At 38.9% G+C, this 18,972-nt stretch overlaps 1 protein-coding gene across 1 annotated transcript; it reads right to left on the bottom strand.

The window, feature by feature from the left end:
• Window positions 1–4,869: 4,869 nt before the first annotated feature.
• On the bottom strand, window positions 4,870–6,057 carry LOC311095294 (uncharacterized protein). Its single transcript, XM_084133764.1, has 3 exons — window positions 5,929–6,057; window positions 5,544–5,648; window positions 4,870–5,126 (listed from the first exon to the last, which is right to left on the bottom strand). Exons 1-3 carry the CDS (start codon window positions 6,007–6,009, stop codon window positions 4,989–4,991), a joined length of 324 nt encoding a protein of 107 aa, XP_083989890.1. The 5' UTR covers window positions 6,010–6,057; the 3' UTR covers window positions 4,870–4,988.
• Window positions 6,058–18,972: the final 12,915 nt, after the last annotated feature.

Raw genomic sequence — 18,972 nt, forward strand, 5'->3', positions numbered from 1 at the left:
CTAGGTAACTTTTTAACCTTAACTGAACAGCTTCGGAGTCAGTGGAATGGTTATATTACTTATTTCGAGTTGAATGGTGGTGGTTTCGCACCCCCCTGGTGCCCGAGAGCGGAAAAAACTCACTTGCAACTTTGGGCCGGCGGGTCGGCGTCAGGAAGTATCGCGTTATATCAGATCTCGCGATGTAACGAATTGCTTGACGGCACTGCACACGTACACGCCCCCATTCAAGCACCGGCTAGCTATAAGCAAAGGGCAACGATAGATTGAGTTATGGCTGAGGCTGTAAAAAAGATGCAGAAAGCTAGGAAATCTTTGTCGGAGGACCAATGAATGAGGAAACGGGAGACTGACCGAGCAAGTCAGACTCGAGTAAATATCGGACCGGCTTTTTCAGAATGGGGAGAACTGAGAGAAACAGAAGCCTGCAAAACAGATGCTGATCCTGCTGTTGCACTTGTAAGTATCTTTGGAATAAACTGTGTTTAATATTTAAATTTCAAGTAATTGCGACCTCAGGATGTTTGCTATTGTCTGTAAAGGTTTTTATTATGATCGCTGTCTGTTACGGGCTTACTAGTACGCTAGATACTATAACTTTGATGTTAGCATTGTCATTAGCAAACACGTTTGATTTCTGTAGTTGTTTGGCCGTTCCTCTGTCGGTTTTATTTGTGTAACTTACACTTTTATTTTATGTCACTAAGTCAACGCGTCTGATAATAGGCAATAAACATGTTGCACATATCATGATCGAGCTAGAAAAAACGTTCTGATGTTTTCTTAGACAAGCAAAGGTAAACCGTCATTCTACAGTACCAGATTAACTTATAGACCTTACTAATATAACTTTAGACAAATATTAGCCTCCGAGATATATATATATATTTATGCTCATGCCCATTCTCCCAAAAACAAACAAACACCAAAGCAGTAGTTCGCCTCGTTCATATCGTTCGTTCCCGGTAAAAATAATAGTATGCATGACAACACAATAAAAAAATACAAATAAAAATCGCCATCAGTTGGAAAGAAAATATTGCTTTACTTGCGTCGGTAGACATAACTGGTTTTGAAATAGCCGGTTCCTCTGCTCAGCTGGGTTGCTCGTGGCGAGGGACAACAGTTCGTTTTTATGACAGAGTGTTTGAAAGCATTTACTACCAGACACTAGGGGGAGCTTCGTAGAGAAAAAACACTCAGACTTGCCTGGTGTCCCTTTAATACAGACTTTAGAGAATACATGAAAAGATCATTTCAGTAATCACACTGGTAACTTCTATAACAAAGTACAATCTCATAAGCTTAGAGAAGTCATTCAACTCATGTGATATTTAGAAGGAAAAATATTGATTAATACCTTGATTATAATCACTCATTACATAAGAAGCAGTTTATTTCAAAATCCACACATTCATTCCTGTAGTTTACAAGTAACCCTGAACATCTCGGTTAGGTGTGTTTGATTAGCATGAGGAGCAAAACTCTTCACTACAACACAAAAAAGGATAACAAAATAAACAAATCTGCTGTATACTCTTACAGATGGGCCACAAATCAACTTAATTAAATAATTAATTTAAGTTAAAAATGTATTCATCTGTAATATTATTGTAATGGCGATCTAAGACGTTTTTCGTTCTTCACCATTTCCACAAGGGTGTAGCACAAAGGATTTGACGCGTGAATCCATCATTTGTCTTGTAAACTTTACTTTTTCTTTGTCAGGTTACATTTTAAGAGAAATAAAACACACACACACACAAAAAAAAAACGATTATAAACTTTTTCACGTCCAATAACATGAATTCGATCCTTTTCACGGTCAAAAGACTGTCTAGCACCAACCCTTCCTTCTTCCTTATTCGGTAACACTTTATAATAACGTTCAGTTGTAAGTCATTTATAAGTGGTAATGATGAACTAATCATTTACAAAACATTCATAAATGATTAGCAAGTGATATACTAACATTTTATGTGTTTTGTAAATTCTGTTACAAGTCATTTACAATTGATTAGTAAATGATTAACTAATCATTTACAAAACATGAATATGCGTTTCATAAATGTTTAATAAATGTTTTTTTTTGTTGTTGTATGTATGTAGCAATTAGAGGGTGCAAAAAGTGTTGTAAATGCCTTAAATACATGTACAGATCATTTACAGGTAAGTGTAACACATTTACAAGTGATGAATAGTTTACACTTTAGATTAGGGGATGCAGAAAGTGTTGTAAATGATTTATTCATGCGTTTACTCATCTATAACAGGTGTTGAACACCGTAGTGTGTACTGCAGTGTAAGTGCTGACTGGTGAGGGTATAGACAGCTGTCTTCTCTGAAACACATGGAGTCTTTAACCACTGTGCACCTGATGTGAGCAAAACAATTTATTAAAGGGGTCATATAATGGTACATGCACTTTTACAAGTTGATTATACTGAAATGTGTGTTGGCAGTGCCTGTACACAACCATCATAAAATGATAAAAATCCTTCCCGTGTTTTTTTATAATCTTCTTATATGTTTTCCCATCTCCTAAATCAAGCCGTTGGTTGGACGCCCCTCCCACGATTGTTGATTGACAGCAGCATTTCAACACAGACCCGCCCTCGCTCCTGAGCGAGCTGTCAATCAAAGTCAGCACGGACCGGCGCGGTCATTGTTGATATGCTGGAGCACTGTCTGATGGTGTCTAAGCGATTGTGGTGATCTGTTCTTGGGTGTAATGAGGAACACAGCATCATTTTGATGTTCCTAAATCCGAACCGCTGAAGACGCAGTGGCTGAGTTTGTTTTCGAAGGGAATATTCCCCACGATCAACAGCAATGCTTTCATGTTTGCGCGAATCATTTCACCAGACTGCTTTACAAACGAGGGTCAGTAACGTTATAAAGCTGGTTTTGCTAAGAAGCTGCTCCTGAAAAAAGGATCGGTACCAACTATTCGTGTTCCTGCTGCACCTCCAGAAGAAGAAGTGAGTGTAACGTTTTATTAACCTTTATATTAATCTTTGCAAATCACTAGCACGCTTCACGATGAATGCGGCTGTTTACACTCAGGGTACATTACGGCATGTTTTCTATGTACAACGTTCTCAATATAATTCATAATCCCACGTTAATAATGAACACCGCGTTATGGTTATTGTGTTATGGTTATAACAAACGGTGTACGCACAGAACAGAGGGGCGGGGTGAGCAAAGCTCATTATCATTTAAAGACACATGCATTTAAACGGCATGCTGAAAACAGAGCTGTTTTTGACCAGGTAAAATAAGTGTTTTGGACAGCGTATTTACGACTACTTACCAACATATGGCACACGTGAACTGATGCCAAATATCGTGATGTGTTCAATATGAGACTTCTTCAGCGCAATTTCCTACTGATAAAATTTGTGTCTGTTGTTAACGCCACAGGTTTCCCATTGAATGGGAAATGGAGTTCCCAATGGAGTTCCCAAATCGTCCATAGAGTGATGCAGAGGGGCAAACAGACGCAGAGGGTCTTCACTGTGACTCTGGGGGCGCTTGACCATGCTTCAGTTTTTGACGCCTTGGGAGCGAGAATTGGTTGCAACGTGATAAGAAGCTTTGACGTTAGTTGGGCTGATTTTTTTATTTTGACGCAGATAGAGTCCCATATGATAAGACTTTAATTGGCGTTTTTGTTAAACAAACTTTTCCCATTATAAGTAATGAAATGCTCTTATCAATCTAAACAATAATATTATTAATATTTACAATAAAAAATTTTTACAAGAAAATCCAAAGCATTGGTTCTCAAACTTTCGAGACAATAAATGTCCCACATCTGATCATCACCATCTTAAGAGGACCAATAGGTTTGACTTGGAAAATGGATTTCAAATTTTTCACTTTATTTTAAAGGGTAACTCAACCCCTGGTCAGAGCCTGACTCCACCCACTGGCAATATTTGAAAAATGCTGGAAAAGTGGGCAGAGCCCAGTGGAGATAAGAGGGGACGAACCGAGGGGGGCGAGCACCTGACACCCGCGTTTCAATAGCGCATGCTCTCTGTAGGCGTATTCACATTAGCAGATAATGAGTTGCCATGAGAACGACTGACATCTCTATCTTTTCATACAGATTACATAAACAGAGAATATTTGTTTTCGTTTTGAATGAGATAATTTAATAGCAGAGACTTAAATGTTTAGACAGATATATTGCTTATGCCTGTGTGACTAGTATTCGCTGAGTTTTGTTTAAGTTTAGAGACGTGCTTCAGAAAAAAAGTTCACTGAGACGGAGAGGCAGAAAGCACACCCTGTTTATTTTCTTTATTATACAAAAGCACAATGTTTTGTTTCGATTGTAAGTGGACACATACAAAAGTAGACATTTTACAGTTTCTTTTTTCATATTTCTTAAAGGAACACGCCGACTTTTTGGGACTTTAGCTTATTCACCGTATCCCCCAGAGTTAGATAAGTCCATACATACCCTTTTCATCTCCGTGCGTGCCGTAACTCTGTCTGACGCACCCAGAAATTGAAAATGCACCCATGTACAAAATTCAACTGCAGTAGCCACCGTTCAACCTGAAGAGGGCAGCACTCAGACGTTTTTACACCATATATTCTAGAATTAAAACACTTTATACCCAAATGTCAAAAAATTTACTTAAATCAATGAACAGCACTAAAGAAGCCCCAGTCTTACAGATCATTAACTAAAAAAGTTGTTTTAGGGTTTAGTTACCCTTTAAAAAGCAGCTTTTTTCTTTTACTATTTTTGACAATTTGGGATAGAGAAATATTTATGTTCAGTTATTTCAGCAATATTTTTAGTAAAGTGAAGTGAATTGGTGTTGTTCATAAACTGACACAGACACTGGAGGGTTTGGATATTGAGTTTAATATTGATGAATGAAACAGTTTTCAATAGTTCCTCTGTACAGTATGGCAGCTCATTGTGTGTCTGTTGTTAGATCAGACAGACTATATTCTGCATGCTGTTACTTTTTAAATTCAAAAGGGATCAGAGGATCACTGGCGGTTTTAGGGCACTGGACTCCAGACACACTCTTTGGCATATCTATGTAGATAATTACAGATAAAATTGCATGAACGCACTTATTTACTCCGACGTACACCTGAGAGAGAGAGAGAGAGAGAGAGAGAGAGAGAGATGAATTTATATGATCTCTTCCATGTAAACTCTGTTCACATTGATAGCGACCTGAACACATTTATTTTCCATGACAGCAAGCACATCTCTGCGGGTTCTGCGACAGTGACAGAGATCTCTTGCAGAGGTTTGAGTGTCCATCAACGCTACAACGGTGAGAGAAGTTTTCTCTTATAGGCTCCAAATGCAGTGAAACTTTATACAGTGACTTGATGCATTTTGACTTTCAGAGAGGACGGAAAAATTACTGGACACTTCGCACCCGTTTAGGACACACTGCCACAGTTGGCGTGATGATAATAGAAACATACAAATTGTGCCTTGGAGTTTCAGTGATGAAATCATAAGCTCAAAATCCATAAAAAATAAAACACAGACTTACCTTGACCAGAGTGTGTGTTCCTCCCATCAGACTCAGACGCCTACAGGTTAAAGGAGTGAAAAAATCTAAGTTGGCTCCAACCTCCTTCTCTATTTCTGGCTTCATCTGAATAAAAATTTTAAAAATCACATTTTATATTCATCTATATTATTATCATTTTTTCAAAAAGATTAATTTAATTAGTCTCTATGGAGTTATGTGACGCCTATCCTTCGGATACCAGAAAAATCATGTAAAAAATCATGTGACTTTGAGTGAAAAGTAAAACAGTTCTTTTAAATATGACAACAAATAAGTTTCCCCACACATTTTATAGCACCAAAATAGATCATTTTACTAGACTGTGTTTTAACAAAAACTGCATGAGTGATTTTCTGTGTCCTACCTCAAAGCAGAACTTCTTCACGTCTTCAGTGACGAGCTCCTCTGTGCTCCATTCTCCATGTTCTGGCATTGCTGTAGTCATTGTGCTGGGGATCAAAGCCCGGATGAAATAAACTGTATTATCAGGCAGTTTGTCTCACAGATTGATTCTGGTCCACTATTTATGCTGCCAAAATCACGTGACATCAGTCGTCATTGTAATTCCATGTAATCACATCAAAGGGAGTTTTACTAGGGAGATGTTGTAATATTTAGTTCCTGTGAAAAAACTGATTTATTACAGATAAATAAGGACACAACAGAGCAGACAATGAGTGAATAACATATGCCAGTGTAAGAATTGATTTTCCTGCTAAGACAAAAGCTGAGATAAAACTCACCCTGGAATAAAGCAATAAAACGCACCCTGGACAGAAGATCGCAGAGAAAGAGCACAGGACATTTTCTTGTCCAAACTTTTCTCCTTCCTTATCTCTGCATCGCCCTCTCCCTCCTCCCTTCCTCTCCCCCTGATTCAAGTCACTAAAAGTTCACTGAGTATGTCTATATATCACATATGATGTATCTTGTGAATCTATTTGTTTTTCCTTTTCATGTTTGGTATCATTTTAAATGTCTCAGTGCGATTGGTAAAATGGTCTTAATTTCATTGCAGTCATTGGTATTATGAGAAAGATTGAAAACTTCTGTTCTCCTCTTTGAGTGATGTCTCTTCAAGATATCTGTTGATTCTCTCCTCTCCCCCGAAACCAGGTGTCACCCCCTGGGGTGCATGAATTGACCCAAAACAACTCTAAAAAATATTGTACAAGCCTTTTGTTCTGGTCTGGGTATATAATGGCAAGTGGCAGAGCAGTCTGTGTGAACCTGTACTGTGTCAGTGTTTTCCCGAGTCTTACACACTCACACACCACTGTAAGAAGATTAATGTGTAGTCTGGTGTTTCCACAAATCTCTTCCAGGATAGATCAAACCGAAGGCACTAATGAATGGAGCATGGAGCACATCATTAAGGAGACCTTCCGATTTCTGACTATCACTGACTTAGCACGCTGCATTTTGCGACTATTAAAAAAATGACACCTTTTGTTATGAGTCAGCAGAGAGCGGCCGCTTAAGGGTAAAATAGTTCGCACTGCATCCTCTGACTATTTCAGAACTGGCTAAGTTTGTGATCGTGAGCGCACATTCACGACGTGACGTCTCAAAGCAATACCGGGTCCTAATGAATAAATATTTGAAAATAGGGATATTCAGAATAATCAAAGATCTAAATGACAATCAAAATGTATGATTATTTTCTAATAAGAAACACGATCTAAATTTGATTATCATTTGAGATTGGAGTCAGATTAAGCGTAGAGCTAAAGTAATATTGAAACTAAATTCTAATAAATAAAGTGAACTTCACCGGAGCACTGAACAGACATACACGCATTATACCTTCGCCCAATGGCTGGTCTTTACACCAGTTTAGGCTAATACAGTTTTTTACTCTTTGATGACTATCACTTTAAAATGGACCCACAAAACCATAACGTTTTTCCTTATTGTATTTAGTTGGCAAAATACAGAGCAATGTTTAACAGTTTAGAGAATCTGAGATAAAGAACTACTGCTTACTTAAATGAATACGTGTGTGTGTGTGTGTGCGTGTGTGTCCAAAATACAATTTATATTATCTGTTTTCTATGTGAATAAAGTAAAAAGTAATTTATTCCTGTGATTCAAAGCTGAATTTTCAGCATCATTACTCCAGTCTTCAGGGTCACATGATCCTTCAGAAATCACTCTAATATGATGATTTGATGCTCAAGAAACATTATCAATGTTGAAAACAGTTAAACAGGGAAAAGTAAGTTTTTACTGTAAAACAGTGTTTTAAAAGCAGAGCTCTTCTCAAATCTGTAAGTGTTTGAGTCTCACCGTCATAATGATGTGCGGGAAAGACAAACTGGACCTTATAGCTCCATTTCAATGTCAGCACTTCATTTTATAGAAATTGTTTACACACTGATGACTTGGTTGTTACCATAAATAATCAATGTAAAAATTAAACAAACTGCCACAGTATTATCAGTGTGAATCATGGATGGTAACACACACAGCATTCATAGAAATAAAATAAAAACATTATGCTCTATGTATTTTTAACAATAAGCATTACACATTATATATACACAACATGATTGTCAGGTTTAGTGAAGACTCAGGCAGGGGAGTAAGATCAACAATGATTTATTGAGAACAGAAGCACAGAACCAGCTGATGTTAAGGTAGGTAATGCAGTACTGAGATGATAAATGAACTGAGCTGAATGAGTAATATGAATGTCTTTGCAGGTAGAGATTAAAACCAGAGCGGAGAACGGACGATGATGTTGATCAGCAGAGATGGCAGATGGTAGACGGGAATAGGAGACTGAAGAGGATGATCACAGGTAGGTAGCTCGGGTAAGTCTTTAGAGTGAGTCTTGTGCATCTATTGGCGCTTTTCCATTACCAGTACCAGCTCGACTCGACTCGACTCAACTCACTTTTCGCTCCGTTTTCCATTGCAGATAGCAGAGATGGGGGACTCGAGTCACATGACTTGACTCGAGTCAGACTCGAGTCGCAAATTTAAGTACTTGAGACTTGCTTGACTAAATTAATAAAATGACTCGACTTGACTTTGACTTGAGATCCAATGACTCGAGACTTGACTTGAAATGTATGACTCGAGAATGACTTAATATACATTTTTATATAAATCATCGCAACATCAATTGCTGAACAAAATGAAAGCAACGGAACCATTGACGCCAGTCATCAGATTCTGCGCGATTGCGTGACGCTGCACAAGCCCAGAAAAAACATAGGCTGAGTCCCAATTCGCCTACTTATACTACGACCTAAAAGTATGTACTTTTTTTGTGAGGAAAAAGTACATACTTTTGAGTGTGTAGCAAAAGAGTATGCATGTTCTGGGACATACTTCGATGACGTCATGCAACGTGAACGAGAACGTGGTTGCCTAGTTACACACACCGCGACTGTTAACAAAACATTTTACGTTTCATTCATTATTATATGTCCAATATAATTGTATTTACTATTCCCATCTTTTTTTTCCACAATACATTTACAATGTGTTCTAGCAAATTGAGGAGTGAAGCAGGACGTCGTCGTCGTAGATCAACCAAACGCAGGTCGTTTGTGAGGCGGCTGGTTCTGACGTTCATGTGCAATGTGTGTAACTTAATGAAAGCTACTTATTTTCTGAGTTAAAATATTTAAAATTTATAGTATAACTATTGTTTAACGTATTTTATACTTCTGTATAATACTCAAAAATACCCAGATGAAAATGAACCATGCTTTTACTATAGTAAAAGTGTAGTAACCATGTTTCTTTGGTTGGACTGATAAAGTTAACATTTGTACAGCCACAGTATTACTACAAATAAGTCAGTGTGGTTAAACTATGGTTAGTGTAGTAAAAGGTGTTTATTTTCATAAGAGTTTATAGTAGGCTAAGGTATACATCTAAGACAGAAACAATAAAATAAATACATAAAAAAAGACACTTGCATGACACTGTACTAGAGCCTTTTTATTTACCCTACAAGATAAACACGGTACTTTTTTTGGCACAACATAAACCCATTAATATTACGAGTCAATAAAATATAACTTTATTTAGGGTTAAACATTTGAATTCTTACACTTAAAAACTGTGGCGCATCTCCGCTCATGCATCCGGTGTGTAAAAAATAGTCATATTTTTAAATTTCGCAGTCTTTCTCCTCTGCTATTGACGCAGCTCGGATTCATCTCTTCAATCGGACACGATTGTTCACCACACCGGCTGCCATGTTTACATCACCACCATCACCACAAAGCTCCTCTCTCCCGCACGCAATGGGTTGTGGGCAATATTAGCCGTTAGAGTGTGCATTGATCTGCACTTCGAATTCTAACCGGAAATAGTAGACCATCCGGGTATCTTTGGAATACTCATTTCAACATTCTACGATTTGGGACGTACTAATTCTAGTTTCGCATACTATTTAGGACGGATAGTATGCGAATTGGGACTCAGCCATACATCGCGGTGAGCGCGCTAAATACAAAAACATCTCCCAGCATCGTTTCTTTTTGGATATAAACACTAGAAATTGACCATATTCATACAAGAAGATTTGCTGTACGCATAATAACTGGCAAGGGATATCGGACGACCATCACAACCTCGAACAGTCGAACTTCATTCACCACGTCTAAAAGTGAGATATGGCTTGTTTAACCTGTTTGTTATAGTTAATTTGACTGGTCATCATGCCTCTTTATACACAATTATGTTTTCAAATGTAGCTTAATGTTGTCAATATCCAAATGATAATTAATGATGGCATATGTTTTGTATAACATTTGCCACATTTCTTTCAAATCATGCTTTAAAGCCAAATATGTCGTTCTTTCCAATGACGAAAAACAACATAGAAAACTGTTAATGTTTTGTCGTGTTTTATGTTTCTCTTAATGCAGGGTCAGATGTTATCAGGGGGTTGGGGACAAAATGCCAGCAGAATTAATATAAAAAATGCCCTAGTATGAGTTATTTTTATAATTATAGCATGTGATATTAACAAAATATTTCCAGAATATTGGCGCGATTGCAAATGTGATAAGGATTTTATAAAACAGTTCAGTAAACAAAGAGTGAATATTTTGATGTGACATTTTAGACATAATATTCCAAATATTCTCTGTTTTTGCTCTATTTCTCCAATGACAATAGTTCCAAACAAGCCACAGAAAGAGTTATGAGCATCTGAACAAATTCGTTTGCTTAGTTCCAGAACGAATCTGCCATTTTAAACAAATCAGTTGTTATGACATTTACTATGAAACCAATATAATTAATGCAGCACACTTGTGAATTTACCTTCAAATGTTTTATCTTCAAAACATTTTGTATCATTGTTATTATAATAATAATAATTATTCCAAATTTTGATAATCATAAATGCATGCTAATAAATTCTATGAATATTACGATATAAATGTATAAGAAAGGTAATCATTTTTGAGGGAAAAATGAATAAGTTTGAGGCCAATATAAACTACTTTTTTTGTTTGGTATAGTAACTTGACTTCGACTTGACTTGACCCTTAGCAAGACTCGATTTGACTTGCTTGAAGTGAACCACTGACTTGACTTGATTTGGTTTGTGTGTACTGCGACTTAGACTTGCTTGAGACTTGATGTATAGGGACTTGAGACTTGCTTGTGACTTGAACATGTGTGACTTACTCCCACCTCTGGCAGATAGTACCTCCACAATAGTACCTGGTCATCATAGCGACGCCGCAGGAAACTGCCGTGACTTAATCTTTTACGCGAGACGCGCGAGACACACCCGCTACCCACACACACAGGACAATGGAGGAAATCGAGTGTATGCTGTTTTTGGATGTTTTTGTTTTTGCTGTTTTTTATTCAGGATACTCCGTCTGGCGCGTGCAATGATGACGCAGTGAATAGTGACGATTCTCTCTGACCAATCAGCAGTCTGCCGTGTTTTCACGTCACATTTTAGCCTCGCCTCAGCTCGCCTCAGCTCGCTTAGAACCTCGCCGGAGGTGGTATGAAAAAAAGTACCTGGAAGCAGGAACAGGTACAACTTTTACACAGTGGAAAACCAAACAGAGCCGAGCCGAGGCGAGTCGAGGTGAGCCGAGGCGAGCTGGTACTGTGTAGTGGAAAAGCGCCATATATATGTTGAGACAAGACCAGATAGTGAACTTCTTCTTCTTCTTCTTTTTTTATTGGCGGTTAGCAACTATTTCTTGTGCATTACCGCCACCACTGGACTGGAGTAAGGAACGGGAGTTACTGGCTATTCTGTACTGTTTTAAACAAACAAACAAATAAACAAACAAACAAATAAACAAACAAACAAAAACAAACAGATAGACAGTGAACTGACGGTGCAGTGGGTTTATAAAGGGAGTGGGTGATGAGGTGATGATGAGGTGCAGGTGTGGTGAATCGGTATTCCGGGAGAGAGAACGAGTGGGTGGAGTGTGCAGAGCTGGTGGAACACTGACAATGATATGATTCTATTGCAGTTTCGTTTTATTTCCAGTCTATTAGTAGTATATTCTGGCCCTTACGTGGCCTCACACACTGCAGTACTGTAACCTGTAATGACAACTTTTGGGTAAGTTACTACGTTGTGCAGAAGCGCAATAGAGTTCTGATGTTCCAGCAAACAGTTGTGACAATCGAACTTACAGTTCAGAGAATAAGAAGAAAAATGTGCCAAAGCAACTGAGAAAAAAACGTATCGGGTTACGACTGTGTAGAATAATGTGACTGACACAGAGCTTCGGTACCGAGCCATACTCGCTGTTCTTTTTACTGAGAACTGACGTGCACATACAAAGTAGGAGTCATAACAACAAATACGGAGGCTGAGGCACCCCTTAAAGAAACATTTCCATAATGACAATACATTACAGACTGTAACAGGGAACGAGACGCCGCGTTGAGAGTCGACACATTGGGGAACGCCTTCAGCGTGACGCGTCTGAAGCCTTTATGGAACTAGTCCAATCTCGACTGGTGTTGCGTCATTACGTCACTCGTGACGTCGCATGTGAAGGTGATGCAGAAGCTACAAAGGGACGCTGGAACACAACAGCGTCAGCTTCTGATTGGTCGAAGCAAGTCATTCTCAGGAGCGCAGGAAGTGTGGCCGAGGGACGCAGCGTCTCGTTCCCTTCTCAGGGAAGAGGCGAAGGCAAGTTGCACGCCTCGTAAGCTGAGGAAATAGCCTCTACTATCCACCTGCTGATAGTTTGCTTGGAAGCAGGGGAACCCTTCTTAGGTGACCCAAAACACACGAGCAGCTGGTCCGACTTCCTCCAGCCCAAAGACCTGTGCACGTAGGCCTCCAGAGCTAGGACCGGGCATAACAGATGTAATCTAGCTTGATCATCCGACACATGCGGTGGAGGATGAAATGCCTGTAGAATTATAGACCGTGCCACATTTATCGACACCTTAGGCACAAAGCCGGGTCTAGGATGGAGAATAGCTCTCACTCTGCCAGGAGTGAACTCGAGGCAAGAGGGCCCAGCGGATAGCGCCTGCAGGTCCCCGACTCTTTTTAGGGACGTAATAGCCAGCAGAAAAGCTACTTTTTTTTACTAAAAGCCACCAATGGGGAGAGCCCATCAGAGAAGCGACTCTGGAGGAACTCCAGCACCGAAGCCACTGGGCAGTAAACTGGGTCCAACTGATGTTCTCTGCACCATAAGTTGAATACATTCCCTTTTAATGCATACAGTTTCCTCGTGGAGGGGGCTCTAGAGTTTAGGATGGTCTCAACAACCTCACTTGAGAGACCAGCATTTATGAGTTGGTCCCTTCAGGGGACCAGACCCACAGCTTCCACAGCTCTGGCCGAGGTTGATGTATTGTGCCCCTGGCCTGAGAAAGAAGGTCCCTCCTGATCGGGATTTGCCACGGAGGGCCCGCTAGAAGAGCTATAATGTCCGAAAACCATACTCGGGCCTCACTCAAAAAGCGCGGGCAAGGGGACACACACTGCCTGAATAGTTTCTCCTTACTCGCCATTATTTGTCTTTTAAATATGTGCTTGAGTGAGTATGTTAGAAAACAGTCACACAGAACGCTTGCTTAAGACCAGAAAGCTGATGCTGTTGTGATCCGGCGTCCCTTTATAGCTTCCGCATCACCGTCACATGCAACATCACGAGTGACGTAATGACGGAACACCAGTCGAGATTGGACTAGTTCCATACAGGCTTCAGACGCGTTATGCTGAAGGTGTTCCCCAATTTTTTGATTCTCGACAGCGCGAGTTCCCTCGAAAGGGAATTGTAATAGTCTGGAAAAAAAAAAGATCCCTTGAGATTAGGACCAAGGATTTTGATAATTTACCATTTAGTAATACCATAATATTACTAAATAATTCACCATTTAGTAATAGATATACAAATATACATTAAATTATATAAATACTAGGTCATGAAGTTCATCCACAGGTTTTCTCATTTTTCCAGGAAAACAAAACAAAGACGCGTTGACACATATATTTCACGTTTGCAATTTGTGTGTGCTGGGCTTCAGTGAAGTTTCACCAGAAACAGTTAGAAATCCACCAGGCGTGAGCCGTGGTGTGCCGACTTTTTATTATTTCCCTTGTTGAGCACCAAATTTGTGCAAATTTTTTTTTGCAACCAGCAAATGCAACTCCCTAGAAAAATATACTGATAAAAAGATACTGAGATACTTAAAACAGCCACCATGAAGTCTCATGAGCAGTTTTGAATCCATATAATCACAGGTTTTACAGGGTTTTTTATACAATTTGGGACTTTTTGTTCTAGGAACATTATGTCCCAATCTTCAAGCAAATTCTTAAAGAATAAAACGATTAATTTACTAACAATATAGAAATACCTTATAGAGTAAATAACATTCACAATGCAATGCTCAAAATATTTCTTTTTTTAAATAATGTTTCAACACAAAGTTCAAAACATTACAACACAGCAAACATTGCCTGAGACAAAGGGGAAAAATTTTATAATAACAAAATCAAGTATGACAACACAATACAAGTAGATATGATGGATGATGATAATAATAATAATAATACATTTTATTTATGATGCGCTTTTCTAAAACCCAAAGCGCTACAGACCATGAAAGCAAATAAAATACAGAAGTACAAGAGTAATACAAAAATAATTATTACAGTACAACACAGTAAAATACTAATCATGACAGTCTATATACCGTATTTTCCGGACTATAAGTCACACTTTTTTTCATAGTTTGGCTGGTCCTGCGACTTATAGTCAGGTGCGACTTATATATCAAAATTAATTCAGACTGAGATGAAAACATTACCGTCTACAGCCACGAGAGGGCGCTCTATGGCGGAGTTGTTCAGAAGCGACACCAAGGATGAAGAAAATTCAATGGATTCAGTGATGTGGAATGAGATCGCGGGTGCTTGGTGAACTTGTTTACTGGTAACTTGCTTGTTGGACTCACTGGCTTATGTTAATTTAGCCTATTCAGCCTCCCAGGTATACGTTCTTTATGCTATTGTGTAGCTGAATAACTGTTAATGTGTTGTGTTAACACACCGGATACCTACTCAGCCTGTTGTTCTGTGTGCTACTGTGTAGTTGAATAACTTGCCTTTCCAGATTAAATGTCTGTTCTTGGTCTTGGATTTTGTGAAATAAATTTCTAAATAAATGCGACTTATAGTCCAGTGCGACTTATATATGTTTTTTTCCCCTTCATGACGCATTTTTTGACTGATGCGACTTATACTCCGGAGCGACTTATAGTCCGGAAAATATGGTAAGCAATTTTATAAAGATGAGTTTTTAACAACTTCCTGAAACTGGCTAATGTGGGAGCCTCTCTAACAATAAGAGGAAGTGCATTCATAACCTGTGTTCAGCAACAGAGAAAGAGTTGTATTGTGTATACAGATAAACTCCCCCATAGAGTTTAATCTGCAGGGAGGCTGAAGAGCAAGTGAATCAGTAGACCGAAGGGAACGGGAAGGCGCGTGACTAAGTCACAGATATAAGAAAGGGCTTAGCTTTGTATGTTAGTGTGAGAGTTTTAAAAGCAATACACAACTGAACAGAAAGCCAATGCAAGCTATAAAGCATACCTGTAATGTGCTGACGTGGTGAAGTGTGTGTAAGCACACGTGCTGCTGAATTCTGGATGTACTGCAGCCGTTTTATAGATTTAGCAGGTAAACCAAAGAGTGCATTACAGTAATCAATCCTGAAAGTAACCAATGCATGAATAAGCCTTTCAGCGTCAGGCAGAGTAAGATAGGGCCTAATTCTTGCAATGTTTCTGAGATGATGGAATGCAGATTTTGTAATACTCTTAATATGTGAGTCTAGTGTTAGGTGAGCGTCAAAGATCACACCAAGGTTACGAGCATAAGAAGATGGAAACAAAACACTATCATCCATAATCAAATTAAAATGTCTCACTTTGTGAGTAGCCGCAGGTGTGCCAATGAGTAGAATATCTGTCTTGGAAGAATTCAATTTAAAAACATATGGTGCATCCACGTTTTTATTTCCTGCACACACTCCGAGGGAGTTTTAGAGGTGACAGTAGGATCAGATTTGAACTGATGTAAATTTGAGTATCATCAGCATAAAAGTGATACCCCAAACCATATTTCCTATACTTTTTCCCCAAAGAAAGCATATAAACACTAAACAATATGGGACCCAGGACAGATCCCCGAGGAACACCATGCTTTGACAGCCCAATCCAGTGTTGACAGGTTTAAAACCTGGCGGCTGTATTTCTTATAAAAGTGAAGCCAAACCATGGCAACACCGTGGGTTGTTGTAGTACTGTAGTCGGTGTCGCTAAAGCTGGTGAAATTGTTTTAAAAAAAAGAGAAATCGCCTTTCACCAAAGACTGTGGAGAAAATAATATTTCTGAATAAAAACTGTACCATTTAATGATCACTTTGTCTAAGCCTTCTGCATGTGCCCAAAAGCACACCCTCTGCCACATTTTTTTTATTTTTTATTATTAATTAGAGAACATATGAACATTGTTACATAAAAACATGCATCAGACAGAAACTTCAAAAACCCTCATTATACAAGTACAACCAGTTACACAAGCACATCCTTTTCAACATACAAAAATATCAGTCCCACCAGTTAACAAGTTATAGAGTTCTGCTTCCCACAGCTAAACAAGATAAAGCTTTCACACCTGATACTGCCCTGCTAAAAAAACACTATAGAAACCATTACAGAAATTCTATTGGATTTAATGGTTTTCATGGGAATTTTATTGGTTGTAATGGGAATTATAGTGGTCTCTGTGGGTCTCTACTGATATGTGTTGGGTTCTATTGGTGGGGCATTAAATCCTAATGGAATATGTCCCAAACACACTACAAAAAAGAATTCTGTAGTGGTTTAAATGGTAAAAGCCAATGGTTCCTACTGGTATTTTAATAGAAACCATTAGAATTTCTGTGATGGTTTCCAACTTTTTTTAAGCTGGTCTGATCTTCTGTCCTTGTCTAAAGAAATAATTACACACACACACATCATGCTTAATGTTTTATTATCAAGGTGAACACATGAAATTCATCAGTATCTGTAAAATTCACCTACATAAATGAGTTTCACAGCACTAACACTGTTTCAGCTTTGATCGCCTCGGTAAACACGTAATAAAAGGGGCGTTAACATATAAGCCTACTTGCATTTTATGGTTGTCAGCTTTGTTGCATTACATTTACTTCACCAGGAGATGGTGCTGCAATTTCTATCTGAATGAAGCTTCGAGTAATGAACCATTTTCGACACAATTGTATCAGAAAGCAATAATGCTTCGAAACGCTTCATTTGGCCATCACTAATGGTGGACGGCAGATGAATGAGGAGTCTGTGAATCCAGAAGTGCGATGATGACGTCAGGAACAGTGTTGCCAGATCTCGCGAGACAAATAAGCAACCAGGCCAGTGAAAACAAGCCCAAAACAAGCGACTTTTTCTATGGAACCCAATGTCCGGAAGCCTCAGTGAGGAGAACGGTGCTGCATTTTTAAAAAACTGTTTTTCTGTGCTAGCATGTTGTACGAGGTCCGCTACATAGCACAGTGCTTTTGAGTCATCCCCCACGACAGGTTGAATCCATTCTTTTACTCCTTTTTCTTTCTCCCAGTCTGTGTTATATTTATTCCCCTATTTCGCTCACTTTGTCCCGGGCATTTGTTCCTCCAAAAACTCCTACAGTCCATTCACCATCAGTCGCAACTCGCGCGTATTTTCATTTAAACGTCACTGACGTTTTCCTAACCATAAAAACAGACTGCCCTGCTCTGCCTCTGATTGGCTAGTACTCGTTGACATCTGGGTCAGCGCCAATTAGAAGCAGGATGTGGGTGGGAAAAACTCTGCTTTCTCCTGTGTGTATGGGAAAGGGGAGGGACAGAGGGAACAGGCAAGACAAACTCCTACGTTTAACATAGACAATGTCTGCTTGACAACTTATTATAGAACTGGGAACAAGCCCAAAATAAGCAACTACACTTAAGAAAAAAGCCCAAAAAACCACAACCCACGACTACCAATATTTGTAAGCAACTTTACAGAAAAACAAGCCCAAAGTCGCTTATAATAAGCGGACTTGGCAACAAGACACAAAGAGACAAATCCAACTGGAACGAAGACCACAAGAGAGAGCGCCAAACAGGACAGGAACCAACACCGGTAAACACCACAACAATCTGACAACACAAGACACCAGTCACTGAGAATATATAGGAGAGTAGAGTGGAATCAGCTGGTGCTGATGATCAGCGGTAATCTGAGGACACACCCACACTATCCACACACACTACACACAATCACACGAGACGAGGAAGAGACAGCGAATTCATGAACCGTGACAGAAAGGGCATATTTGATGCTGCAACCTTTAGGGCTTTTAGAACAATACCAGTTGTAAGAGAGGTGTTCACAATGCTACAAATGAGGGGACTAATTGAAGAGAGACACCTCTTAAGAACAGATGTTGGGATTGGGTCGAGGGATTTTGAAATACAATCAGTAGTGACTACGTTAAAACTGGAGAATGCAGTTTCAGGAAAACTAACTGGATAGGTCTCAAGAATTGCAGAGCAAGGTACCAAACTGATAGACTTATGGATGCTTAAAATTTTATCCATAAAAAAACTAAGAAATTTGTTACACCCCTGCACATTACAAGTAACATGCATTACCTAATCAGATTTTTTTAATGTTACGGGTAATGTATTACAAGTAACATGCATTACATAATCAGATTACTTTTTGATCTCACAAGTAAAGTAATGCATTACAAGTCACATTATGTAATCACATAACTTTTTTGATGTCAATGAAAGTAACATTCTAATAATACAAATACATTTATTTACAGTAAAATATCACTGCAGATTAAGTATTTTCAAAAACAATA

The sequence above is a fragment of the Abramis brama genome (assembly GCF_963993115.1).
Source record: "Abramis brama genome assembly, chromosome: 13".
NCBI lineage: Eukaryota > Metazoa > Chordata > Actinopteri > Cypriniformes > Leuciscidae > Abramis > Abramis brama.

Coding starts and splice junctions, on each gene's coding strand:
- LOC311095294 (XM_084133764.1), bottom strand. CDS start 6,009: ATGACTACAGCAATGCCAGAACATGGAGAATGGAGCACAGAGGAGCTC. Junction 5,649..5,928: donor TGAAGAAGTTCTGCTTTGAG/GTAGGACACAGA, acceptor ATTTTTATTCAG/ATGAAGCCAGAAATAGAGAA. Junction 5,127..5,543: donor GAACACACACTCTGGTCAAG/GTAAGTCTGTGT, acceptor TCTCTCTCTCAG/GTGTACGTCGGAGTAAATAA.